This window comes from Porites lutea, chromosome 13 (assembly GCF_958299795.1).
Source record: "Porites lutea chromosome 13, jaPorLute2.1, whole genome shotgun sequence".
In the NCBI taxonomy this organism is placed as follows: Eukaryota; Metazoa; Cnidaria; class Anthozoa; order Scleractinia; family Poritidae; genus Porites; species Porites lutea.
This window is the reverse complement of record NC_133213.1, coordinates 3284498-3302464: the sequence shown is the minus strand read 5'-3', so window position 1 is coordinate 3302464 and position 17967 is coordinate 3284498. Positions and strand designations below refer to the sequence as shown.

At 39.6% G+C, this 17967-nt stretch overlaps 2 protein-coding genes across 2 annotated transcripts; both read right to left on the bottom strand.

Moving 5' to 3' along the window:
• LOC140923296 (proton myo-inositol cotransporter-like) lies at window positions 1-9417 on the bottom strand. The gene is made up of 5 exons (XM_073373390.1): window positions 8970-9417; window positions 7270-7429; window positions 6811-7016; window positions 3017-3140; window positions 1-2069 (listed from the first exon to the last, which is right to left on the bottom strand). Exons 1-5 carry the CDS (start codon window positions 9415-9417, stop codon window positions 1280-1282), a joined length of 1728 nt encoding a protein of 575 aa, XP_073229491.1. The 3' UTR covers window positions 1-1279.
• Window positions 9418-11285: 1868 nt separating this feature from the next.
• Window positions 11286-13480, bottom strand: LOC140923685 (uncharacterized). The gene is made up of 3 exons (XM_073373759.1): window positions 13271-13480; window positions 12461-12562; window positions 11286-11739 (listed from the first exon to the last, which is right to left on the bottom strand). Exons 1-3 carry the CDS (start codon window positions 13350-13352, stop codon window positions 11456-11458), a joined length of 468 nt encoding a protein of 155 aa, XP_073229860.1. The 5' UTR covers window positions 13353-13480; the 3' UTR covers window positions 11286-11455.
• Window positions 13481-17967: the final 4487 nt, after the last annotated feature.

The window sequence follows — 17967 nt, the reverse complement described above, 5'->3', positions numbered from 1 at the left end:
TTCATAAAAAGTATTCACTTTAATTTTGGTAAAGTACTGCAAAAAATAACTAAGAATAATACACATAACCGTCAATAGAAGCCTCTGTTGAATTTCATGCACGACAAGACTAATTACTTGGGCTGGGGTCAAACGCGGTAATTCACATGGGCCGAAATTAATTTCAGTTTGCGTCGACTTAAATTATTAAGTTTGCCTGTTGAGTCAAACAGCCAATTTAGTCGAAATTTTCAACAAAAAAAGTAAAAATGCAGAAATCAACAATATAAAAGAAACTTGACGTTTCGATCATTATTAAAAGATAAGAAATGGTGACAAGAAGCCATCGAAACGTCCTTTGTTTCCTTTACATCATTAATTTTTGTTTTAAAATGTATTTCTAAATCGATTCTTATAAAAAATGCAGAACTAGTTCCTCCGCCCAGCAGCTTTACCAAGGAGTCATGTGACACGTGGTGCTTGGCCCAGGCCTTAGTGTCTTGTTTGTTTCACCACCCCTGACCAAGAGGTAAATCCCCCAACAGTTAGCCTAATAAGCAAGCGCCCCATTTGAGAGACATAATAAGAAGTCACAGGTGGGCAGCAAGTGAAAGGAAACGCCTCTTGCGGCTTTATCGCTTGAAATCCCGCATCACCCTATGAAAGGGAATCCTCCAGATTCTGTTATCCAAAAAAGTTTTGCTTGTGGAATCTGGAATCTTGGGGTTTGAATCCCAAACTTAGCTCAAGGAATCTTGAATCCCACTAATGATTGGAATCCAGAATCCAAGTTCCACTGACAAAGAACGCGGTATCCAGTACCTGGACTCTGGAATCCAAAACTGCAGGGGCGTAGCCAGGATTTTTCAAAGGGGGGGTCACAAAGGCTACTCACCAGACTATAGATGGTTTATACCGCTGCTCTCCCTCGTGTATCAGCGGGCTCAGTCGTATTATCGCGGCATGAAGACCCATATTAACTAAAGACAAGAGCCGTTGACGAAAATACTTAACAAAAAAACAAATTTTAAAAAAGAGTGCTTTTCAACAATAGCTTTTACGGCCAAGATATTGTCATGGCCTTTTCGCCACCTGAATATTGTAGGTTGTTTGCTCAAAAGAAGAACTACCAAGGGGGGGTCACGGGCACCCCAGGACCTCCCCCTAGCTACGCCCCTGAACTGTCTTGGATTTCCTTACATAGGGTAGACTGTGGCTTGCTTCGCTCAATGGATAGCTTGCTCGCAGGCTATCCAATATTATAACATATTCAGGTCCATTAGAATTTTGCACTACTTGATTATCGAAATAAATGTTCAAGCTCTTCTAAAGATTTTCCTTTGGTTTCTGGGACAGTGAAAAAGAAAAATAGCCATCCACAAAATGCAATTCCGCCATACAGCCAAAACGCTCCATAGCGAGTGATCCATTCCGTAAGCGAAAGAAAAGTCATGGAAATTATCAGGTTGAAAGTCCAGTTTGTAGCAGTAGAAAGCGCATTTCCAGTGCTTCGTGCCCATAGGGGGTAGATCTCAGAATTGATTGTCCATGGCATGGGTCCCATACCTGGAGCAAATGTTGCAATGTAAAGAATTAAGGCCACAATAGCGATCCAGGCATATTTGAAAGGGCAGGCCAGGTATGACCATGTGGCCGAATGACCTGCTGTACTGCACCGTCCATAAGCAGCAGTGCTGGAACTAGATGTATTGACTGGAACGCAAGATCCATTAATGGGGTTGTTTGCAGTGTCTGTGTCAAAACAAAATCCACATTTGGCATCTAAACAGTCTAAACAGTGCCTACCAGTGACAGGGCAGTTGTTCGTGATGTAAGAGGGTCTCTCCTCTTGGAAAGCTATTGGTGCATCATATTGCTCAGCAATGTAAAAAGCACCTCCCAGAAGAGACAAGCTAAATATGACACCGGCAAGGCTTACAAGGAGCAGTTTCCGGCGGCCCATCTTCTCTACAAGACAGACACCTACCAAAGTGAATAAGAAGTTACCAAAGGCTACGACTGCTGCCAACCAGATGGCGAGCTGTTCACCTTGAACTCCTGACATCTGTATGATAGTGGCACTATAGTACCTGTTGTAAAAACAATAGGAATTAATGCTCAATTTTTGTGTGGTGCACAACATTCTGGAAGCTCTTGGATGCAACTTGTGCACAAGGTGCAGTTGGGAAAGACTTGGGGAATCTTTCTGTCTCCCTGTCCATCTAATGTTGCTTTCACCATCTTGTTGTTTAAAGGGGTTACATCATGCTATTTGCTATATTTTTTTAAAGCTTAACTTGTCTTTGCATCAATTGAATGTCAACTATAATTACACTATAATTAGGCATTGAAGCTATTTCCTGTCATCTGTGGCAATGAATGGCAAGGAATTGACATGGATTAGTTTAATGCTATGCCTTGAAAAATCACCAAAAATTATTTTGGTTTAAGTGCACCCTGGCTAATGAAATTTGTTTGAATCTTATCTATCTCTCTAAAGGAGCTGTTTTCTGTATGGGCAAAGACACTATACTAAGTAATGACTTCAGCACAGAATTGACCTAAAACAGGAATATTATCCTTATGACAAAGCTCCTTTAAGGGGGCTGTGTCACGGCAGTCCAGTTCATTTTGTTTAATTTTGCCAATTACTTGCCCTCAATCGCTATGGAACTTAAAGTAAGCAAAGAAATTACAGGTAAATGACAAAATCAGAGATCTGAGACAAACAAATGGTCTCCTGGGCATTATTTTTGAAGTTGCAAGCAGCAGGGATCAACTTTGAAAAACGGTTGGGCTGAACAGTTTTCAAAAGCCCTAATTTCAATCCGTTTCAATCTTCTTCAGTTTTGCCCATCCGTGGCATCTGTTGTTTCTGTTATGTTATTTTAACCCTCCTTAAATTTTAGGTGGTTATTTTTATGTTTCTCTTAATTTAACGGGCATTTTGTAATTTCCTAATTTGGCTGAATTTCGTGACACAGCTCCTTTAAGCTCCCTATTAGAATACTATGGACAGAATAAAATCTACACTTACATGACAGTATTTATCCCTGACAGCTGTTGTATCGCCTGCAGCATACATCCCACCAGAACTGCTTTCCTCATTGATGAGGAAGCTAAAATCTTGTACACTCCACTCTGAGTGAATGAACCAGAGTCTAGAAAAAAAGAAAAGGTTCTCCACAATAATCATCTAAGTTATTGTTAAAAGTTCCACAAGTTATGAACATCATGGTTCTCCAAACAATATCAATTCATAATTTCAAAAGGCGAACACTCCCATCACCTGTCAAAAACTGTCATTTTACCCCCAATTTTTTAAAACCTACCAATAATTCGAACCAATTTGCTTTTCCCAGGGTGGTTCAAAAAATCAGGATTCTTCTGTAAGACTAATATATGAAGAAAAAAGATGATGGTCAAAAGAAAAATTATCTCTAAAAGAGGAATTCTCAAACAAAGGGTTTTCTGTCTCTTTCTGTACCATCACGCCATAAATACAACAAGCACCACTGTACAGTGTAGGTTGCTTAGAGGATCTGCAGCAATTTTACTTTCCCATCTCACTTATTTATTTTGGTGCCTTAATTAGGACTGGTGCTATTTTATGGACAGTACTTAATTTCAACATGGCACTCTTTCAAGTAAAGAGAGATTTTTCGATTCAAGGATGAGATTTGACTCAAAGTTTTTTTTTTGTGTATAATATTCTCAAAAAAATATACATCCCAGAAAGCTTCACTGTCCCTTTTTTCACCAGAAAAGTTAGCACATTTATGTTTATTAAAGGATTTTGAGCCCTCTCCCAATTGCAAAATGATAAAATTCTTAGTATTTGATAACTTGTTTCTGCTACTGTGTCAGTCTCTATAAAACCCATAAAGGAATGACCATGCCTATTGAATTTTCCCACCAAAATGATGCTGCTTCAAGAACTTGCACTACTAAGTATTAGAAAAATCTCATCCTCGTAGCCGCCCTTGCCTTGGAATCCTAAGGTCTCTAATATGGTATGTGACAGTTTGCCAACTAAGGTCAATCAGTCAGTTAGTTAAGGTGGTCAAAACCAGGAACCTTATCAGCCCTCCATGACAAATTGATTGGTTTCTCAACACAGAGGCTTAAGGGAGGGGTGGGGTGTAAATGTACAATGCATCACCATGACAACCCCGTGAGTGAAATCCACACAGGCACCATTATGGTGGTGGCATTACCCAATTTTTGGGCAGATTTTCTCTATAAGAGCAAAAACACTTAGTGATAGCGGGGCTCCCGCGCGCGAAGCGCGCGTGGGACAGAGCCCCATACTCATGGAATATGGTCAACCTCTTTTCGTTTGGTTGTCACGTGATTGACCGAGCGTACATACGTACGTACATACGTACGTACATACATACGTACGTACGCGTCTACAGATTGTACGGGTAGGGTAGGGGAGACTATCAAAAGGAAGGGAGGGGTGTCTCAGGCGTGTCTTGGCAAGTCCACATCTTTAATATAGGATTTTAAGACATTCACAATATGGTCAATGACAGCTGTCAAAACAGGATAGCCACTGACCAGTATCCCATGACCATATCGCGGGCTCATGTGTCAACTCATCGAGGTGACGTGATTTGTTTGGAAGCTGTCTGCTGACCAGTTAATTGTTTTACTAGATCGCGAACAATCTTCAATCTCATACTTTTACTAGTTAAACTGATAATGCACACATATTGGACATCAATGATTTGATCAATTGACAGCTGTCAAAACAGGGTACCCGCTGACCAGTATCACTTGGCTGTATCGCGGGCTCAGGTGTCGACCCTTCGATGTCAAGTATTTTTTTGAAGTTATCCGCTGACAAGTTACTAGTTTTCAAGTGATCGCAGGCTCAAGTTCAAGTTTGTTCTAAATTCATATGAAATATGTTGTGTTTATGTGCTACACAATTAAAATTTTGATTGCAAACTGACCTCGGACGCGAAAATTCAGCCAGCTGTTACAGGCAGGGAAGACAGTTGCTTTTGACTTTTCTCACCATGGTCACGTGTTGGTCACGCTCTGCGTCCAATTTTTATGCTCTGATTGGTCAAAATTTGACAGGTGAGTTCATGCGGAAAATTTCTGCAGCATCTTGAATCTTGTTTACTTTGACAGCTGAAGCTGACAGAGTTTTGTGTCAACTTGTGATGTTTTTAAGTGTCTTTTTCCACTGGATGTGCAAAATGAAATTCAGCTGCTATCAGGAGTCCTCTGTTATTCATGGCTAGTTTGTTTATTGGGTTTTTGGTTGAGGAATACGTCGCTTCTCAAAGTCGGAAATCCGATTTCGGATGGCATCGTTTTCGTTTTCACCTTGCTTGATGCGTAAGAGGATTGCAAAGTCTGAAGCGATATTGGCTTTTCTTGATACCTTTCAGGAGCTGCATCTCGAATGGTAAGCCAGAGAAATTATTGTATTTGATGTTTGTTTTTTTAGATCTTATTTAATGAAGTCAAGCAGAGTTTATGCGGTCATTTAGTTTATGCACGTTTGTAAGATTTGAGACAATGATCTGACCGAGTATCAGGTTTGATATAAGCTTACAGAACTTTAAAAAGCCTTAAGACAGTTTCTCACTGCAAATAGACAGAAAACGTTCCAAAGAATATTTAGTTATAATTCTGGCCGGAAAAGAAAGCTTTGAGCGATTTTCTTGCCTCGAGTTCATCTTTGAAAAAAGCAAACACCGGGAAGCCGGCTTAAAACATAAAGTTAACTTTAAGCTTGAAGACTCAGGATTTTTAGGGATACTTTAATACTTGTCTTTCTGAATGAAAATTGTTGTTTCTGTATATGTTTCACCGAATTATATTTCTTTTATTGATTGTTAGTAGTCTCTCTTGTAATTTTAATCGCTGTGCCGATTGTTTTCAGTCGTTTAGTGAACATCGCTTGCAGGAGTACTCAAAATGCCGCGCGTTAATAAACCATTAAATAAAAAATAAACAGAATAAATTCTTTATAATGTTGGAGCGTAACTCTGTTAATGTTCATTCAAACACTCGCCACAGCTCGCACTACAAAAGTGAGAACCGGATGGTCGTATAGGTGATTTTGGAAATTTTTTTAACAGTTTATGAATATTGAATGAGTGCAATTTGTATTGTGAAATACTGCTTTCTGTCCGAGGTCTGCCGGTATGATAAAAACAGTGCCTCATACTACTGTTTCACCTCAGATGTGATGTATAAATGGTATAAAAGGTTGGTTTACACGCACCCAGATTTGTTGACAAGATTTTGCAAAGTAAACTTGTCGAACCCAAAAAAGTTGGCCTGATTTTTTTCCCACTAATTAATCTACGGTGACCAAGAGCTATTATGGCTATTAAATGTGATCGAAGATGATTACCAGTTTTTGGGTGTACATATGAGGCTAGCTATCAACTCGATGTAAGATTTGGTTCACTCTTGGGCTGTTTGCAAATTATTTTTCTCTAAAATCAGGTAGCCTTTCCCTCAAAAGTCACATAAAATTGCCTCTAAAGTTAACTGAATTGTGGAATTCGAATACAAGTTTATTGTTTAATTTAAATTATAAATTTATTAATGGGAGCCTCGCTTTTAGCCCTGGCTAAATCTATATATTATACAAATTACATGGCACATGGCATATTAATAGGGAAATGGTCTCACTTCCGAATGACATGCACTGCTCAAAAATGACTTTGCAAAGCTCTCTGTTAGTGTGCCCCTATTAATCCAATGCAAGAGACAGCAGACTAGCAATGTCTTGCGTTTAACTTAGCCTACAGTAAATTTCATTTTGCCACATTTAACACTTAACAGGTGTGGACTTACTTTCATCCAAGGAGCTTTCCTCTTCGACCACATTTTTCATGGCCTCAAGCTCTGAACTCACGTCTGAAGCACCCCTTAATTTCATCAGCACAGCCTTGGCTCGCTCACCATAACCTTTACTAAGAAGCCATCGAGGGCTCTCGGGGAGAAAAAGGCAACCAAAAAACATGATAAGAGATGGCAACGCAGCTAAACCAAGCATGAACCTAGGAAGACAAGGAGAAAAATAAAAATGCAGTATTAGTTTAATTTCCACTTGTGTCAGGTATGATGTATGGGTATATCTGTCTGATTTAAGAAAAAGGTTAACTGACAAAACACTCAGGGTCTGTCACCACTGTTTGTCATTTCTGAGGTCCTTGTTATCTTGTCTTAAGTTCGTATAATTATTAGTTAGCAGGCCTTGGTGTGTGGCCTTGGTGCAATATAATAATTGAGTAAATGATTGTTCATATGTACCTCCATCCATTCCTTTTGTAAGGGCTAAAAATCCCATCTATAACGGCAGCAATGAACTGTCCACCAGTAATAAACATGTTATTGATGGTGACCATTCGCCCTCGCGTATTTGAAGGTGCTGTTTCAGCAATATACACAGGGACAGTAACCGAAGCACCACCTGTTGTTTAAAAACCAAAGGGCAGCATTTTAAAATTAATAACCAAATTAATAACTAATAATAACTGGATAATTGCTGATTTGTTTAAAAATTACTTGGAATTTTTTTTTTGATTGCTCCTGGTGGTGATACCTAAATAATTTTTGTTAACATTCCATTCACAAATACTTTACAAACGCCAACCAACTGCACTTTAAAACACCTGAATCTGTTTTAAAATTCCTCCACTCTGGCCTGGAAACCTTGTTGCAAGCTGTTTTCTGGTCACCGTCTGACCAAAAAATAAATGAAGCAAAATCAAACCAACCAAAATGTTGATTTCAAGTCTAGCACCACAGTGGATTTTGTTCCTGATGCAAAACCAGAGCTTGCTAAGTATGGGCATGTGCAGAAGGTAATATTTTATGCAAAAAAAGTGACATTGGCCCCCCTGACAATAACAATATTATTTATTTTATCCAAGTCAATGAAAGTGCTAATGCAGTGTATCTTACCATCAATCAGAAATGTTTAAATTGTCTGAATAATTAAATCCCTTAATTTTACACAAACACCAAATGTCTGTTGGAACAATATATGCCTTAATTTGTATTTTCAAAGCAAAGTTACACGATTTTGTTTTTTCACTGCAAGTTTTATATTCTCATTTGAGCCTGCCACCCAAGTTACAAAACCACATCATCACAACAATTTTATTGATCTGCTGAAAATAGCAAAAGAGATGTGATACCACAGGCAGTTATGGATGGTTAGGGTGAATGGGTTAACAAAATCTGCTTTAATGTAAATTAGCCTTTTTTTGTAGGTTTCCATGGTTATATTTTGGACTCTGTATAAAATGTAAGGCCAGAGTTTTCAAAATCATTTCCATGAATGTTAAAAATTGGGCCCTTAAAAATCAGGTTTCAGAGAAATGAAAGGAAGGCCTAAAATCTTAACATTGGGCTCTAATACCAAGCAGGGCTTTAGGGGTTACGTAACGAAATTATCATGATAATCATTATCATTACTTTTTTTTTGTTTTTGTTTTGTTTTGTTTTGTTTTTTAGAACTAACAGCTTTCATTTCACCTTTTAAACAAACAATCCAGATGGAAAAACTATGGTTGGATCAAAATTTTAAACCTCTTCCCTCCCTGGAACATTCCACTTTTTATCCACATATCCCTCCCTCCAAAAAGGCTCAAAACCCTTAATTTTTGGTGGTACCCCAAGAAAAATGAAATCTGAATCTAATGTTTGGCCAGCACCTTTGAAAAGATTTTCTGCAGGTTCCAAATTTTCGTTGTTTGCTTTGAAGAGAAAATCCGAAGCCCCCTGGAATGAGCCCTGAAGCCCTGAAGGCTGATGACACACAGAAAATCACATGACTGATAATCGCTCATACAGCCCTGCATGCAGAGTAGTGTCACTGGACAAGATGGTTTACATTGTCAATTACATGAGGAAAAAAAAAAACAATAAAATAAAAAAATAAAATAAAAACACTCACAAACACATCGCACAACAGTCAAAAAAGCAGAGTGTCAAGCCAAGCTCACCTATTCCAAATCCTACAATAAACCTTCCGAGTAGAAGAACCTCTTTGGAGTGAGCGACTCCCATCACTATTGCTCCAACTGTGAATACTGTCGCAGAGACTATTAAAATCGGCTTTCTACCGAGCCATTGATTAAGAAAACCACCTAACAGGGCACCTAATATGGCTGTCCCTATAGTCACACTAACAACAAGCTCTTGCCAAAAATAAGACAACTGAAACTCTTGTTTGATGAGAATCATAGCACCAGAAATCACACCAGTGTCATAGCCGAATAAGAATCCGCCAATCGCCGCAAACGCGGTGAGAAAATAGACGTATCGTGGAGTTACTTGATTCGAAGGACTCTTTATCAAGGTTTCCTGCTCGTTTCCGCGGTCTTGAGACAACGGCAGTTCTAAATCACTGCTCGATTCGTTGTCGTCGTCCAGTTGAACCCTACCAGCCATTACGCTTACCTTTAAAATACTACTACTTCATGTATGCGATCTTGTGTTGTTAAAAGCAAAACAATGTAAACCACGTGACGAAGCCGACTGTCATCGCTCCTCGGCCCCGTCGCTGGGGTAACGAAGACGAACGGCCGGCTGTTTTCGGAAGCAACAACTGGATACTGGATCCACGAAACAGTCATCCTCGGAGACTCAGGGGCAGTTAGTCGGGTCGATAAAATGTTCGTGGTTAGCCTGTGAACAGGCTCTAAAGTTTACTGTAAGATGTGCTGATCGAGACGAGCTCGTCTCGATCTTACAGTAAACTTTCACCACGAACATTTTCTCGACCCGACTAACTTCCCCTGGGTCTCCGAGGATGCGAAACAGTTAGAAACCTTTATTTTCATTGGACTTTGAAAACAAACCTGCTATTGTTTACAGGGCTAAGGGCATTGTCTAGGTTATTCCTTTACTGTTTTATTGGTTGTACAGAAGGTGGGTAGCAATATCCACTGTATAAATCTCTATCCCAAGGACAGAGCAATTGGCTTTCCGGTGGATAGCGCTATCCACCTTCTGAACAACTGGGGCTGTCACTTGCTATTGCTTTTACTCTGATGACATTGTTTTGGGTCATTCCTCTCTTGTTTCATTACCCAATTGTTCTCTGGAAGAAACTTGACCCGTAGCGCTGACCCAGGATTAAAATTTTGCTCCACTTTTTGTATTTATCTTCCTATACATTGCCTAGGGTAACATTTTGTGTTATCATTTCTTTTTTTCCGAGGTAAAGGCACAACAGTATTTTGTAAGCTCAAGTTACATGTTCTTAGACAAGAAAACCTTGCTAAAAATGTGGCTTAATCCTGGGTTGAACTTAACCATCTTTCGAGGAACCGAGCCCTGCAGAACGAAACACCTGCCAGTACGGCCTGCTCAGCCTCGTTCCCAGTCGTCCTCGGCGATTTCGGATGTGACGTCACCTGTCCAAGCCTCCTCTGGTCACTCAGATAGCGCGAACTGGCCTGGGTACGAGGCTGCGGCCTGCTACCGTTTTAGGGCCAGGGACGTCGGTTACCCAATAAACAACTCGTCTCTGAGACAACCTCGTCCCCATGCAGGACGCCTTTCCCTTAGGAAAAAGCCCTGGGGACGAGCCAGTTGATTCTGAAAGCTTCGTTCGAAATGCTAAACACAACGAGTGACGCACAAAGCTCTACAAAGCTCTACAGAGGTGCATGAAACGTTCCGGGAAAAAACTCAGAAACTGTTGGCCACAGAGACCTGAGACTTTAACAAATTGTTTAAAAATTAGTCTTTTATAACATTTCATTTTCTTGGCTTCTTCCACTGGACGGTTTCCAATTTATTTTTTTATTGCGTGACAGTGAAAACGATAAATACTTCGCGCGAGAAATAACTTTCCTACACCGTTTAGTGCCTTTTAATCAGGAAGCCTTTCTGGAAGTACATAGACTTTTTTTGTTAAAAAAGTCTTTGCTAATGAAATTAAATATGTCGCACACTCACACTCGCAAATCTCCAAGTTTGCATTAGTTTGGAGAAGAACTTTCCAACTCTCTGACAAATGTGAACAGTTTCCGATCCTAGGAGTGGCCATCCTCAGAGACCCAGGGGCAGATAGTAGCTAGATAGTGGGGGCGAGAGAAAGTCTACCCGGGCGGAAAAATATTGTGCGAAGAAAGCCCCTGGGTCTCCGAGGATGGGGGGTGACTCAGAGAAGGATGGGGATGATCCTGAGACAATTAGAATGGAACCCCGAGAAAGAGACCAGTATGGACGTCGGTCAGACGGCTTTATCAGACCACTAAAAAAGACTTGATTAAAACAAGCAACCATTTTCCTGAAACGAGCTGTAGTGATTTAAATTGTGTGAAAGCTGTTCAACACATTATGACACCGTTTGGGTCTCTTGAATAAACATATACAGACAATATTCCGACAATAGCTGTGATGAAATAAACCTTAGGCATGGTTTAAAAGCACAATGGCGCGTACGTTTTATATTCGTTTAAATACGTTTAGACAAGTCCTAGTCCTCTTCACAATATGCGTTTCCCCAGCAACACTTCAACTGCTGCCCGCAATCCGATGTTAAGCACCAGCCGTCATCGTCTGAGCATGCGCATCCCTTCCTACAGCTTTTTATAAGATCTATGACCTCTGTGGTTTGTCGGCCGGGGAGGGTCTGGTTTGCAAAGCAAGTTGAATAGATACTGTCTTGGCAAGCAAAGTCCTTGATAAGAGACTCCCAAGCAGCACCAAAGTTTTCGGAATCACAGTAGTAGCATTTCAGTTTTAATGTCATGTATATTCCTGAGGAGAGATAAGAAATTCGGATCCCTATACCTTTCTGGGAAACTGCCCACCTACCCCTCCCCTAAGCCCACAATAACACGTACTTCTCGCTTAGGGTAAAATGTTGGCTTAGGGGAGGGGTAGGTGGACAGTATTCTGTGCCTCTGAATACAATACCTTTCCTACTACATAAGGCTTGTCGAGCCTACGTAGCAGGCGCTTGAGAGTTTTTAAAAGCTAAGGGCGCAACTAACAACAGAAGCGCTAGTCGTGAAGTAGGGGGGACGCGAATGGGGAGTGGGGAATGTCTTCTCTCTCTCCTGGCGGCCGTGTTCCTCGCTCACACCGACACGTCGCTCATCTCTTGTCCTATATTTCTTACCTTACCATGCGCCTATCTCACAGGTTAGAACATCCCTCAAGACAGCCGAAAAGTAAACACTGAAATGTACGTGTGTGTGTGTGTGTGTGAGAAAGCTAGACTTACATTCTCATCTAATTTGGGGCCGATATTTTGTTTTTGAGCTTGAAGTAGGCCACGCAGATACAAATTAAATTCTAGTTTGAGTACGGTTATCTCGAGTTTCTAGCTGTGGATAAATGACTGTTTAGACCAAACAAAAGGTGGAGAGTTATGACTGTTTTACCCGAAAGTACATTCTATGCGTTCTCTCGCATCTTGGACTATATTTTACTCTCCAGGGATGGGTCAAAAATGCTAAAAAGACTGTCTACTTACCGTCCCCTTTCTGTTCATGAACAAGCGAAGAAGACACGATTCCATCGAGCGGGATGCGAGTATCCCTGTTCCATAAGTTATACCACACCGCAAGGGTAAAACCTAACCAAAGCGGAAATTAACAACATATAGGTACGTATCAGGAAGCAAGCGTATTATTGAACAAGCGTGTGGACAAGATGACAGAATATTGGCCATGGTTCTTTCTTTGTGCTTTTATGGACCGAGACGAAGTCAAGGTCCATAACTACGCAACAAAGACTAGGAAAGCCGATATGCAGCCATCGATCTTGAACGAGCTGAGCAAGCTTGGTCAAGACAGGATGATGAAACTTTCCTTATCAATAAAGGTTTTCAGTCTTATTTGGTTATAGATAATCTCCTCTAGCCCGACAAAGCGAATAATCCCGAGCGGGTAAGACTGGTTAAGCGTTACCCGCTCGGGTGAGCCAATCGGAGCTCAGGATTCGCCTTATGTCGTCCCCGTTGCTCTGGATATCGTTTGCAGTTTTTGTTTCAATAGTTACATGTATAAACAACGCTGAGTAAAACGAAAAGTTTGCATACAAATCAGATTCTTGTTCTAGATAACGAGGGAGTCAAATACAACCAGAAAGTACCAGTCACTTGTCTGAAGTCATTAAAAATTCATTTGAATTTGTGTCTTAAAAGCGAAGTACAACAGACTAGAGAACTTTCAGTGCAAAAACTCTACGTATACCATTTGCGGTAGAGAACTGTAAAGTACTATGCTGAGATTGTACGTCAACTAAAACTGTTTGTTGATTTAGACTTCTCATAATTACTTACCCAGAAAAGTACTAAGAGCAAGTATCTGTTGCCATTGAGGTTTGGCGTGAAAGCGTTTGACCGTTTCGGTTTGCGGGTACATTTTGTCCTTCACAATTTATCAATCGGATTTATCCCATCCGGTGAGCTTCCGTGATTTTGAAAACACTTTTAACACCGCATGCACGCACCATAAGTGCTTCCGATCCTTATCGACCAATCACAATAAAGTGAAACTTTAGTGGCTGACAGTCTTTTGCTGCGCTGGCCCTTTTTCTAAGAGCTCTTTCCCAGTCCCTTGGGTTTTACTTCGTTTAATTGAAACTGAAAATAAATATTACTTTCTTAAAAAATCTTTGTTTATAGTTACTTTGACTTTTCGACAATTTTTTGTTTTTATATATAATGTAAACTTACTGATTACGACCTGCAAAAAATGACTAATACCCAAATTTAATCATTAATAAAAAAAATTAAAATAATAAACTAAAGATCCCGGTAATAAATAATTTTTTTTTAGCTTGAAAAGCGAATTTTTTTTTTTTCACAAGTGAAACGCTTTTTTTGATTACCACTCTTAAACAGAAAAAGAAGAAAAATTAGCAGAACAAAATGGAAGTTCGGTCCGTGTGAGGGTCGAACTCACGACCTTCGCGTTTGGGCGCCATCACCTTGGCGTTATCAGCACCACGCTCTGCCGACTGAGCTAACCAGGGCGGATCAGGGCGGATAAATGTTGGGCGGTGAAACGAGCGCTCCGCTCTTTATTTAATGTGTGATGCGGAGTAGGACTGGCACGAGCGCTCTTTCCGCGCTTCCGGTGGGCTTGAAGGCCGGCGAAATTTTCCTTTTTGCAAACCGGAAATCCTATTTTCTTTCTGTAATTTCAGGCTACAATGTCAAATAGATAAATTCGTTTCATAACAATATCAATAAACAGTTTCATATGTTTGCGTCTGTATGCGTATAAGTCAAACTTGTTGGTCGTATAATGCCAAAATTTGAGTTTAATTTGAAAGTGTTGAAGACTTCCTCCTTCCACTAAATATCACCTAATCGTCTTTCGCCTTTTCGTTTGCAAAAGCTTAACACTTCTTAATCTCAATTTTTACATATGTTAAAGGGGGATAAATTTTATATAACATAACAAAAAATTAGATTGATATATTTTGATATAGTGGCGTTGTACGGCTTCAAACTAATCTTCTCGGGTGCAACGCGTCATGGCGATTCGCGCAATGCGTCGCAAATCCGGCAACCGCATGTAAACAAAATTTATTGAGGTTAGTTGTAAGGTTTTTTCTCCGATTTCCTCTCGAAAACAAAACAAGGTAAAGAGTAAAAACTGAGGGGAAACTAATTTTGAAGTTTCGAAGAAACAGAAAGACGTATGAGATGTTTCTTTTTTTTTTCAAAATTAAAAAGAAGGATAATGGTGATTTAAATTAGCATAATTTCACCTTGCACGAGCTGCACGCATTTATAAAATACACGTCATCTAGATATGAAACACGGTCTGCTGTCTTTTAGTTTTGCCATGGATGAGATTTCCTTCGTGTTTTAGACAGTACTTAGTTGTTTTTGGTTTGGAATAACATCGACATTGGCGAGTAGTAGAACGAAAATATAATTCAGTACAAATGTAGTAGAGTCATGGAAGTAATAAGAGAAACCCTTTGAAAGAGATGTTCTTCTACTCCAACTAAACCTCCCGCAAAAAATTGCAACATTTGTCTCTTGGAGACAGGGTACTAGCACAAAGGAAGGTTCCTTTGTGCTGGTACGCTGTCTCCGAGAGGCAAATGTTGCTATTTTTTGCGGGAGATTTAGTTGGAGTAAACAAACATCTTTTTCAAAGGGTTTCTCTGATTACTTCCATGACTCTACCACTGAATTATATTTTCGTTCTACTACTCGCCAATGTCGATGTTATTCCACTGACAAAAACAACTAAGTGCTGTCTAAAACACGAAGGAAAATGTCGTCCATGGCAAAACTAAAAACATAACTAGATGACGTGTATTTTATAAATGCGTGCAGCTCGTGCAACGTGAAATTATGCAAATTTCAATCACCATCATCCTTCTTTTTAATTTTGAAAAAACATCTCATACGTCTTCAAAACTTCAATACTTCAAAATTAGTTTCCCCGCAGTTTTTACTTTTTACCTTGTTTTGTTTTAGAGAGAAGAACGGAGAAAAAACCTCACAACTAACCTCAATAAATTTTGTTTACATGCGGTTGTCGGATTTGCGACGCATTGCGCGAATCGCCATGGCGCGTTGCACCCGAGAAGTAAAGTTTGAAGCAGTACAACGCCACTATATCAAAATATATCAATCTAATTTTTTGTTATGTTATATAAAATTTATCCCCCTTTAACATATGTAAAAATTGAGGTTAAGAAGTGTTAAGCTTTTACAAACGAAACGGCGAAAGACGATTAGGTGATATTTAGTGGAAGAAGGAGGTATTCAACACTTTCAAATTAAACTCAAATTTTGGCATTATACGACCAACAAGTTTGACTTATAGGCATACAGACACAAACATATGAAACTGTTTATTGATATTGTTATGAAACGAATTTATCTATTTAACATTGTAGCCTGAAATTACAGAAAGAAAATAGGATTTCCGGTTTGCTAAAAGGAAAATTTCGCCGCCCTTCAAGGGCACCGGAAGCGCGGAAAGAGCGCTCGTGCCAGTCCTACTCCGCATCACACATTAAATAAAGAGCGGAGCGCTCGTTTCACCGCCCAACCTCCGCCCAACCTTTATCCGCCCTGGAGCTAACGGACCAAGCTCACGCCGATTAGAACTTTATAATCCACTGACTGAAATTCACCTTGAGAATAATTGTATCCTAAAATTCGGTCTTTCAAGTGCCCATGAAAAAATACTTAGGGAGCGAACTTATTTTTGTTGAACAGTAATGCACCGGCATACAAAGTCTTCAAGCAGCAGAGAATACTAATCCGGTACCCAGATCTCCCACGGCCAAGACAGAGTGAGATTTAATTTGTGCACTTTTTTTCCGCTGACGTTATGGCGGCTAAGCTGTTGGACAAGAACAGAAAAGTTTTCCTCCTCTGGGAACTAGGCACTGCGAAAAAATGTAAATAAATAAATAAATAAATAAATATATATATATATTTTGTCCAGCATAGCTGTCCGTTGTCACGTCGGGTAAAACCAATAATAAAAAGAAAAAAGTGGTACTTTACTTTCAGACAAGAGGCATTTATGGTAAATATGCATCGGTAAAGGAAAATATGAATAAAATAAGGAAATATTGATAAATCTTTGTCAAACAATGGAAAATGTTCGTAGTACGCACGTTTTTGACTTAAAATTATTAAAGGAATTTTATTCGGTGTTTGGGATTTATTGCAAAATTCATTCGTTTCGGGAAATATCTATAGATTAAGGGCAAATATCATAAAAAGCAATTTGACTCATTTTACTTGGTGTTAACTCCTACGCATCAGCACTGATCAAACGACATCCTCTCCCGAAATGAGAAAATGATTTCTGTTGATTCATTCTCCTTGGTCTTGTTGAAGGAAAATGTTGATTGAAGAGTTACGTTAGCCACTTGTGACAATTGCTACAATATATGTACATAGTGGAGTTGTTGTAAGCGTTCTTGTTGATTGATTTGAGTAAGCTATTTCACTACTAGTAGGTTTGGTTTCTGAGTTAATTGATGATCGATAGAAAGTTTCTCCTGACATGAATTCGGTGCAAGGAGATGTACTAATTTGGTGCATCTCCGCGGTAACTCTTCTGTTCATGAGATATGTTTAATTAGAGGTGTTTTTGTAATCAAACAACTATTGTTTTAAATTCTGCTTTGTACTTTGAACTGCATTTTTAATTTACCCTTTAAGTTTGCGATCACGTTCGTGGTTAAATTATGGAAAAATTGTAGCCAATCATCTTCGATGAAGAAGCTTACTGACACCTTCTGTAAATTGACAACAACCTTAGATTTTCAAACTGTAATTTTAGTACTTTCCTATCTGTTAGTATGAAAAGTCTGTTTACTGGTATATACCTTGTAGTTTTTATGTTGTTCTCCTAGTTTATATTGGCCAGTTGACTTAAGCTTAGCAGTGAAAACTTCGGTTGAAGAGTCATTTCGACAAAGCAATTATCTCGAAGGTTTCCTGCTAATGAAACTGTTTTAACCAATCGGATTAGACTTGCGTCAGCATTCGGTTTGTGCTAAGCAGCTGGTTTCCTGGCTGATATAAAAATGCGTGTAACACTGATCTAGCAGAGAATTGTAAAGTACGAGTTGCGCTAACTTCGTGTCACCTGACTGAAGAATTAAAGAGAGTCAATTAAACAAGTACTCGTCTGTTTGTTGTGAGAACCAGCTAGTTCCCCGGAAAGGTTCCTCAACATCTTTAGCGGTGGCCTGTTGGTCTAGTGGCATGATTCTCGCTTAGGGTGCGAGAGGTACTGGGTTCAACTTCTGGGCAGTAGCCGAGAGATTTTTACGAAAAAATGCCGGCAACAGAAGAATTTCGACTCAGACCCCAAAAAGGCGTGGCACTATAACCACGTGATATTTACTCCCATCGCCAAAAATTTTATGCTATGTTGTAGATTGATCTATACGTTATCCATGCTATATGTTAGACTTAGGATCAAAGTAAGCGAGGGGATACCAGAGAGTTTCAAAGTCGGATAGTACCCCCACAAAATA

Excerpts from the sequence above, each read along its gene's own strand:
- LOC140923685 (XM_073373759.1), bottom strand. The coding sequence starts at position 13,352 with ATGTACCCGCAAACCGAAACGGTCAAACGCTTTCACGCCAAACCTCAA. Across the intron at positions 12,563-13,270 it reads TGCTCTTAGTACTTTTCTGG|GTTTTACCCTTGCGGTGTGG; the intron begins GTAAGTAATTAT and ends CGCTTTGGTTAG. Across the intron at positions 11,740-12,460 it reads TCATGAACAGAAAGGGGACG|GAATATACATGACATTAAAA; the intron begins GTAAGTAGACAG and ends ATCTCTCCTCAG.
- LOC140923296 (XM_073373390.1), bottom strand. The coding sequence starts at position 9,417 with ATGGCTGGTAGGGTTCAACTGGACGACGACAACGAATCGAGCAGTGAT. Across the intron at positions 7,017-7,269 it reads TACAAAAGGAATGGATGGAG|GTTCATGCTTGGTTTAGCTG; the intron begins GTACATATGAAC and ends TTGTCTTCCTAG. Across the intron at positions 2,070-3,016 it reads TCAGGGATAAATACTGTCAT|GTACTATAGTGCCACTATCA; the intron begins GTAAGTGTAGAT and ends TTTTTACAACAG.